Genomic DNA, 9,076 nt, shown 5'->3' on the forward strand with positions numbered 1-9,076 from the left:
CACTCACAGATTTTTTTTGCATGTAACCAACTATGAGTAAGCAAGTATTATTTGTGTTTTGCTGTTACGTTGCCATCAATGTAATTGCACCAAGAGCCAGCAAAAATTTTCTTTTGGTGGGGTGGCACAAGCTTTTATTTGGATACATATGATTAACTACTGGAGATAGATACTAATATACACAAATGCTTGTATCTAATATTTGGATTTCCATATCCTCTAAGCCATTACATAAATGCTTATATCCAACATTTGGATTTTCATATCCTCTAAGGCATTGAATGCATAGCCAAGAGGAGTGCAATAAATAGCACTCGGACCCCGTTCTGCTCCTCACATCATCATTCCAACAACTTATTTTGAGAACTTGGCCATGGCGTTCAGCGGCGCTCAGATTCTCACTACCTTCACTCTGGGCTTTCTTCTCTTGGCCTTCTGTAAGTTCATATAGCAGTTTTTATCACATTGCAATTCCATGCAATTTTAGATCAATCGATGAAACAATTTGTACTATAATTTTCTGGTGCACATATTAATTCTAAGTCACATGCAGGTGCGGAGGCTCGCGTATGCACGGCCCCTAGCAAGTGGGGCCAAAGGAGCATGTGCAAGACCACGGCTTGCATCGGGGCCTGTCAGTACGAGCACTTTAAGGGTGGGTACTGCTCCGATGAGAAATCAATTGTTGGCTACGAGGTCAACGAAGACAACGACGGCAACTACTTTCACATACCTAAGAGAAAGACGTGCATGTGTACATATGAATGCAGGAAAAAACCCACCACCACTATGAGAACCTACGTGCCTAAGCCACCGGGTGAACCCGAGGTGCCCGATCCTAAGAAGAAGAAGAAGCCGCCGCCATATGAACGTGATGTGCCAGAGCCGCCCTCGGGAGAAAACAAGAAGAAAAGCTTCCGCCAGCTGCCAACCAGTGAGAAAATGGTCTAGTCCGCCCATCCGTGGAAAATGATTTCAATAAGAAAGGAATTAATCAATGCTTGACTTGTACATATGCATAATTGATTGCGTGAGAATAATAAAAATCTTGGTAGTACTACTGTTAAAGTGAACCTGTCGCTGTGATGGTTCCACCTTCTTCCACCGCCTCCCCCTTACGATCCCATGTTATGTACTACCCAACACCGATTTGTTTCCTCCTACAACACCATGCATCCAACGAGCCAACACTTGTTTTCCCCCTAAAAAATGCTAGACCTACGAACAGGCTACTAAAGCCTACGAAACCTTCCATCTCTAATTAATCTCCTCCCCTAAGGCTAGTCATAGTGGGAGTAACTTAGCTAGTAACATAACACATCCCAAGACAAATTTGCTTACGTGACACCTAGTTAATAAGGAGAAAGGTGTTTGGAGTAACATATTAGGCTGCTCCCAATGGACTGGTACTTAGATGGGGTGCTAAGCATATTAAATAACTTAGCAACCAAACTCCCCAATGCATAGGTGCTTAGCTACTCCCTTCATTTAATGATTTGGCTACTAAACTCTCTCATGCATTGGTGAGTTTGCTTCATTTAAATGTTTTGCCTAGGTTTGTGCGCTTGGCATTGGTTCTTCCTGGGGTCACCAAACCCATCTCTCTCCTCTTAATTGCCTTGCCACATCAGATTTTTCGTCTACATGGCATGCTTAGCACCCGTACAGGGTGGAGCATTGGGTTATCATCACATAGCGCTTCCCAAGAAATGTTGAATCTATAAGCTAATAAATGCAACCACATATGATACTACTTCTATGACACTTAGCACTATGAAGGTAGTAACATAGACTAGTGTCATATGTATGGCACTAGTCTAAGTTACTCCCCACTATGACCAGCCTAAGGGCATGTACAATGGTGCTATCTTACGAGTGCCACGTAGGATAAATAACGAGGTGGAGGAGAGAGAACTCATAAGAGAAGGCTTGTCTTCTCTTATTTAAGATAAGACAAGAGATGATCTCTTAGCCCAATATGTCTCACCACATTTTTAGGAATTGCTATTTATTGAAGATAAGGCTAAGAGATGACCCATTGTAGACATTTTTCTTTGTCATCTCTAAATTACATGCAAAACTTAAAATAAGACTATCTTATCAACCATTGTACATGCCCTAAATTTCATTGTGGGCATGTGCCCTTTTCCTTTCCAATCAAAACCTTCCATGTTAACTCTCACGTAAGGTATGTAAAAGATTTTTGTAGATGTAGCGTTATCCTTTTTCCTTTGTGCGACCCTTCCTCGGTCTCTCCCATCGATGCTCGGAAAAAAGAAAAGGAAAAGAAAAAGTAAAAAAGAGATCCCACGAACCATGAACACATGTTCACATGACCCATCTCCCCAACCTCGTCGCTCACGATCACGAGGCAGAGCAGGGTGTCTTGCAGTGAAGATGTTCCCCACGACCACTCGTTCGCCTCGTGGTTGCCGTGGTTGTGGGAGCGTGTTTGCCGGGATGGGGGATGGGGTGGGAGCGCGGTGCGCGACTGGAGGCAGAGCAGGGTGTCTTGCATTGATGCATCCACCAAGTGTCCTAGGCTGCAACGTCCTTTGACATAGAGGCAAGCGCATGCAGGGAGAGAGCCTGAGCGGGAGGGGTATGGGTATGGGGTCAACGCCCCCGTTAGCATGTTCCCTGCTGCTGCTCGAGGGGATTATGGTGGGGGTCAATTTGAAGCATGGGGAGAGAGCACTAAGGAAGGTCGTTGCATTGAGGGTTGATTTGGCCCCAATTCGGCTCGCTGGAATACAAGCCATGCCCATGCCACCCCATGGGCGCCCCTGACTGAGGCCGGGGCTTGCCGTGGGTGCATCTGCACCAGTATGTCGGTGTCCTGGATTAGGGGATACTCATGACGTCGTCTTTCGACCAGGTGGATCGGGCCGAGGACCCTCATGGCGGTTCACTAATTGGCCACTTCGGGCAGCGGATAACGTATACGAGGAAGATTCCACAAGACTGGTGATCAAGAAAAGGACGCCTCTCCACTGAAGTATCTGACTAGGACTCTTGTTATCTTAGGCCTCCGGTACATTATATAAGCCGATACCATGCTAGTCGATAGATCATTATGACATTCATCATCATACCCCTAGGGTTTAGACCACAACATATGATCTCGAGGTAGATCAACTCTGTATATGATACTCCATCAATATAAACAAGAGCAGGACATAGAGTTTTACCTCCATCAAGAGGGCCCGAATCAGGGTAAAACATCGTCTCCTTCATTCCCGTTATCATTGATTCGAGAATACACAGCTCGGAACCCCCTACCTCGAGGTCTGCCGGTTTTGACACCGACGATGGTGCTTTCATTGAGAGTTCGGTTGTCAGATTAACAAAGGATCAATGGCTCGTCTGTAGATCAACCGCAACGTCGGCATCTTCGTCGCCGGCTCGACTGGTCAACTTGGATCGACCAAGGACTGCGCTCCGCCTCGGATCGTCATGTTCGGACGAAGGCCTTCATCAACATCAACTGTGATCTCTATCAAGAACATGGAGGAATCATCCATGGAGCTCGGAGGCTAAACATCAACATTGCCTTCGGGCGACCGTGGTGTTTTTCTGGACAGCGAAGCTGTATCCGCCGTCACCGCCTTATCGAGCGTCGCTTTGACGATTGCTTTGGTGGAATTGTGCGGAATTGAGTCTACAACAACCCTGTAAAATTTTGTCGTATTCCGATGAAGGAATCTCCGGCAATCTCCTATATACTGGAACCCTGTCAAATCTGGACGGGAATTTGGACAAGTTTAGGGCGAGGAGTCCATCATCCAGCTCGGACATCTTTTTGAAGATCCAACCGTTCATTGGCTGCGGAATTCCTATGTCTACCACCTCTTAAAATTTCAGCTTGATCTGACCGTTCAAACTCCGGAAAACTTCCGATAAGTGGATCAATTTTTGGATCTGTTTTCTGCACAAATACGAATCCGAGCCGAGTTCATCTTTCTTCATGAACGGGATATTGGACAACCTTTTTAAGGAACTATGGAATTTAACATTTATGGAAAAAATATTTAAACTTCTAAAATACATATTGCAAATCAGGGAGTCCACTATGGTGTGCGACTTTTTCTGAATAAATAATAGAGTCTTTTGTACATCTAATAGTGGTTGTATGGATTATATATATAGAGGTTCGTACAATAAATAATTGCTCTTTATTTACATAATAAAATTTGCATCTACATACACTACGTATTTGTATGAAGAGGCATCCTCATGAATATACTCTCTCGTTCATAAAAAAGATGGTATTTAGACATCGGCTGTCACCAACATGTATCATTGGCTATATCTTATTTGTCTGTTTTTTGGTCGGATGGTTACGTCTTACTTGTGTAAATTAATATTTATGAATTGCAAAATATTTTTAAAACATGGGCAATATTTGAAATCCGGATTTTTTTTTTCAAAAATTTCGTTCATTTTGGAAAAAGGTGAACACCATTTGAAATAGGGAGAATTTTTAAAATTCACAAACATTTATTGAAAACACGAACCTTTGAAAAAGCACTAACTTTTTCTGAATTTGGGAACCATTTTTTAAACAGGAACATGTTTTGAACTTTTATAATAGTTTTTGAAAATGTGTTTATTTAACCACGATCATTATTTTGAATTTGTGAATATTTCAATAAACAAGAATATTTATAGAATCTGGAACATATTTAAAATCCCAATTTGTTTTGGAGAACACAATTTTTTAAGAAAAATAGGACATTTTTTAAATGCAATTTTATTTTGAATATCTCGATTTTGTTTTAAAACACAAATATTTAAAAAATTGTTTTTCTAATTTTGTTAAAATTTGGAATGAGAACAAAAATTACAAGTTTCGAGCATTTTTTAAAATAGGAACAAAATTTTGGAATTCGGATTTATTTTCTAAAAATTGAAAACACAAATCAAATTTTTTTGCTGGTAAAAAAGAAAAAAGAAATAGAGAAAGGAAACAAATAAAATAGAAATAAAATACATAAGAAAAAGAAAACAGGCTGGCGCAGCCTTGTGCCCTGTGCAATGGTCAGACTATTTGTGGCCTTGTGCGGTAAATAGGGTTTCTGTAGCTGTGTGCGCAGGGAATAAGTGGGCTGGCTTCGATGGGCCACAACATGCACAACCCATGTACGAAAATTGCTTTTTCTTTTCTAGCAAACGGACGCACAAAAATTTAGTACCACCTTGGATAGGGAAAAAAAACTTTTCAGCGGTGAACGGATTAAAAAATTGGAGAAACGCACCTCACTTTATTAGTAGGTATAGATATAGATATAGATAGGTTTGTACAATAAATAATTGCTCTTTATTTACATAATAAAATTTACATCTACATACACTACTTATTTGTATGAAGAGGCATCCTCATGAATATACTCTCTCGTTCATAGAAAAGATGGTATTTAGACATCGGCCGTCACCAACATGTATCATTGGCTACATCTTATTTGTTTGTTTTTTGGCCGGATGGTTACGTCTTACTTGTGTATATATTGCTAGAAAAGTATAAACTTTATGCCATATGAATAATATGTTATCCTATGCCGCGAGGTTAAAGAAGTTTTGCGGGTGGTGATAATTATTTTTTACTTGTCTTTATTTGCCGAGCACAGAAATCAATTTATTTTTCCTTTAATTTTTTTGTTACTATCGTCATTTATTGAGAAACTTTTCCTTTTTTTCAAAAAATTCCGAACTGTTGTTAGCGATCAGTTTTTCACTTTAACATCGAAGTATACTTTTTTTTGATAATAAGCATTGATGTATATTAATTTGGCAGCTGCTCTATTTTTCTGTAGAGATTTGGGCAACGCAGCCTTTGTCTTGATGTGCTTCATGCGTTGCTTTGGGTCTATGTGTTAGCCTTTTTTTAACGGAACCTTGCTTTTTTTATTGGTATTTTCAGGGAGTCTTCATATTTTTACGGTAACTAGCACATATGCCCGTGCATTGCAACGGTAGAGATATTCTTTTGAGAAGCAACGGGAGAGATAATTGATGTGTGCACCAAAAATGGTTTGCAGAGCAGTGGGGCGACGGAGCGAGAAGTTGTGGTCTTCTTTCGGATCATGTTTGGCCTGCGAGATCTTGATAGTGGAGTTAGTCGGCATGGTGACGACCAACCAACTCATGCCTTTTTTCCTTTGGGTTCGCCCTCGTGTCGGGGTTGTGGCTCCCTTCTCATTTGGTGGTTGCGCGGCGACCTTCAGGGCACGGTTGCTTCGCCACTTTCTCCTACTACGATGTAACCGGATGGAATACTAATTGCAATGCATAAATCAAATTTCATTAGCATTATCCACACATAACCAGACAGTCCCTTCTTTATCAGGGTTTATTCTCTTTGACTATTTTAGCGGTTACATGCCCACAGTTCTTTTCATTAGAGCCAATTCAACATATTCTCTTTTATTGGCTTGTCCCCACAATTTCTTTCAACTATAGTAAAAAAAGCATACTCTTTTATCGTCAAATAGCACATGGGACGCACACTAGTTCGCGTCTGGCAGGCACCTAAACGACTTGTGTTCGTAAGGCACGAGTATAAATAAAAAAACGACAAGTTGAAGGATCGACCTCACAACCTAAAAACTCTGACCACTGGGTGTTGGCCACTCGAATAAACAGGTCTTGCTTACAAATGACCAGCGCGAACGTTTAAGAACATACTGCATCAACATATTCAAAACATTTTTTGATATTTTGGAAATTTTTGAAAAAATAAATTAATATTTATGAATTGCAAAATATTTTTAAAACATGGGCAGTATTTGAAATCCGGATTTTTTTTCAAAAATATCGTTCATTTTGGAAAAAGATGAACAACATTTGAAATAGGGAGAATTTTTAAAATTCACAAACATTTATTGAAAACACGAACCTTTGAAAAAGCACTAACTTTTTTTGAATTTGGGAACAATTTTTTAAACAGGAACATGTTTTGAACTTTTATAATAGTTTTTGAAAATGTGTTTATTTTAACCACGATCACTATTTTGAATTTGCGAATATTTCACTAAACAAGAATATTTATAGAATCTGGAACATATTTTAAAATCCCAATTTGTTTTGGAGAACACAATTTTTTTTGAAAAATAGAATATTTTTTAAATGCGATTTTATTTCGAATATTTCGATTTTGTTTTAAAACACAAACATTTAAAAAATTGTTTTTTTATTTTGTTAAAATTTGGAATGAGAACAAAAACTACAAGTTTCGATTTTTTTAAAAAATAGGAACAAAATTTTGGAATTCGGATTTATTTTCTAAAAATTGAAAACACAAATCAAAATTTTTTGCAGGTAAAAAAGAAAAAAAAAATAGAGAAAGGAAAAAAATAAAATAGAAATAAAATACATAAGAAAAAGAAAACAGGCTGGCACAGCCTTGCGCCCTGTGCAATGGTCAGACTATTTGTGGCCTTGTGCGGTAAATAGGGTTTCCGTAGGTGTGTGCAGGGAATAAGTGGGCTGGTTTCGACGGGCCACAACATGCACAGCCCATGTACGAAATTTGCCTTTTCTTTTCTAGCAAACGGACGCACAAAAATTTAGTGCCGCCTTCGATAGAGAAAAGAAATTCGGCGGTGAATGGATTAAAAAATTGGAGAAACACATTTTGCTTTATTAATAGAGAAGATAGAAGATATAAATATAGATATAGCCTAGTAGTATATTGTTTCTATATGTGACCGTGTGTTGTTTTGAGACAATATAGGTGACCTTTTGTTTAATGCATGCATCTACGTGACCGATTAGATTAGTATTCCAGCTGGACTTCTACCTTTACAGCGTGACAGAGTATGCTTTGTATCACGTGACGGAGTATTTTTTTTTCTATTTTGGTCAAGGCATGCATACATTTTCATATGTACTTTTTTTCTATCTTGGCCAAGGCATGCATACCTTTTCATATGTACGCGACAAGCATATCACATGTTACGTAAAAACTATTAAATCTGAACCGTTATTATGATCAAATGGTGTAAATAATATTAGCATATGTGAACGATTGTGATGGCTTGTTTGACTTTTGTCTTAATTATATAATTAGCAGGCCACCCGCGCATTTGCGCAGCTAAGTTTGTTATCTGACAATGTATTCGTGTTTTTATCTATCATATTGGTTTGAAAGATTCTTAGAGGATGTTCACCAGTCTAGGTCAAGTACAGAATGTGTTTATTGTGTAAGTTTTTTGGAGTAAATTTCTTTTATCTACCATATATTTATTTTCTTGATATTTGGCATACGCATGCCACTACTAGGAAAAGGCATGCTAGTGGCGCACCGAATTTGCTTTCTAATGGCGCACTACCGGTGCGCCACTGGCATCACGCCATTAGAATTAAATTCTAATGGCGCACCACCGGTGCGCCATTAGTATCTGGTGTTCTAATGGCGCACCGCATAGTGCGCCATTAGTATAGCCTGCAGTGCGCCATTAGAATGCCTCTCAGGGGGCCATATGTACCGATGTGCTTTGGCATTCTAATGGTGCACCAGCAGTTAATGCACCATTAGTGTGATGATTACAGTGCGCCATTAGTGTCTTGTGTGGTGCGCCATTAGTATGAATATTAGGTTTTATTTTATTTTTTGCTTTTCTGATTTTTGCACAGGTTACAAAATATATTATTGGACAGAATATAGACAGCAACACACAGCAACATCAGATTCATCGAATACAATAGAAGATTAGTCTCCGAATACAATTCATCATATTAGTCTTCGAATTCAAAAGACCGAACAAAGATAAAACATTACAAGTCTCTAGACCGCGGGTATCGAGTTTGCCTTCACATTACAAGTCGATATCGATCATCTAAACTACCATCACATAGAAGAGAGCTGTGGTCATCACGATGAGCATCATCGCGATCAAACTGGTCTTCATCCGGTTCCTCCAACGCTCCCTCCTCTCTCCCTCTAGATAGCGGGCGTATCTACATTCGGCCTCCGCCCTAGTGGTGTACCCTTTGTAACTATTACCGCTGAAACGGTGAACCTGTCTCCGACACTCCTCCCAGTCGTCGTAGACTCCGGGAACCTTACCCTTGTACA

General features: G+C 39.6%; 1 protein-coding gene across 1 annotated transcript; it reads left to right on the plus strand.

Moving 5' to 3' along the window:
• Positions 1-353: 353 nt before the first annotated feature.
• Positions 354-1,050, plus strand: LOC125531804. The gene is made up of 2 exons (XM_048696066.1): positions 354-437; positions 554-1,050. The coding sequence occupies exons 1-2, from the start codon at positions 374-376 to the stop codon at positions 949-951; spliced, it is 462 nt and encodes a 153-aa protein (XP_048552023.1). The 5' UTR covers positions 354-373; the 3' UTR covers positions 952-1,050.
• Positions 1,051-9,076: the final 8,026 nt, after the last annotated feature.

The sequence above is a fragment of the Triticum urartu genome, unplaced genomic scaffold (genome assembly GCF_003073215.2).
Source record: "Triticum urartu cultivar G1812 unplaced genomic scaffold, Tu2.1 TuUngrouped_contig_8150, whole genome shotgun sequence".
Taxonomy (NCBI): Eukaryota; Viridiplantae; Streptophyta; class Magnoliopsida; order Poales; family Poaceae; genus Triticum; species Triticum urartu.

Coding starts and splice junctions, on each gene's coding strand:
- LOC125531804 (XM_048696066.1), top strand. CDS start 374: ATGGCGTTCAGCGGCGCTCAGATTCTCACTACCTTCACTCTGGGCTTT. Junction 438..553: donor CTTTCTTCTCTTGGCCTTCT/GTAAGTTCATAT, acceptor AGTCACATGCAG/GTGCGGAGGCTCGCGTATGC.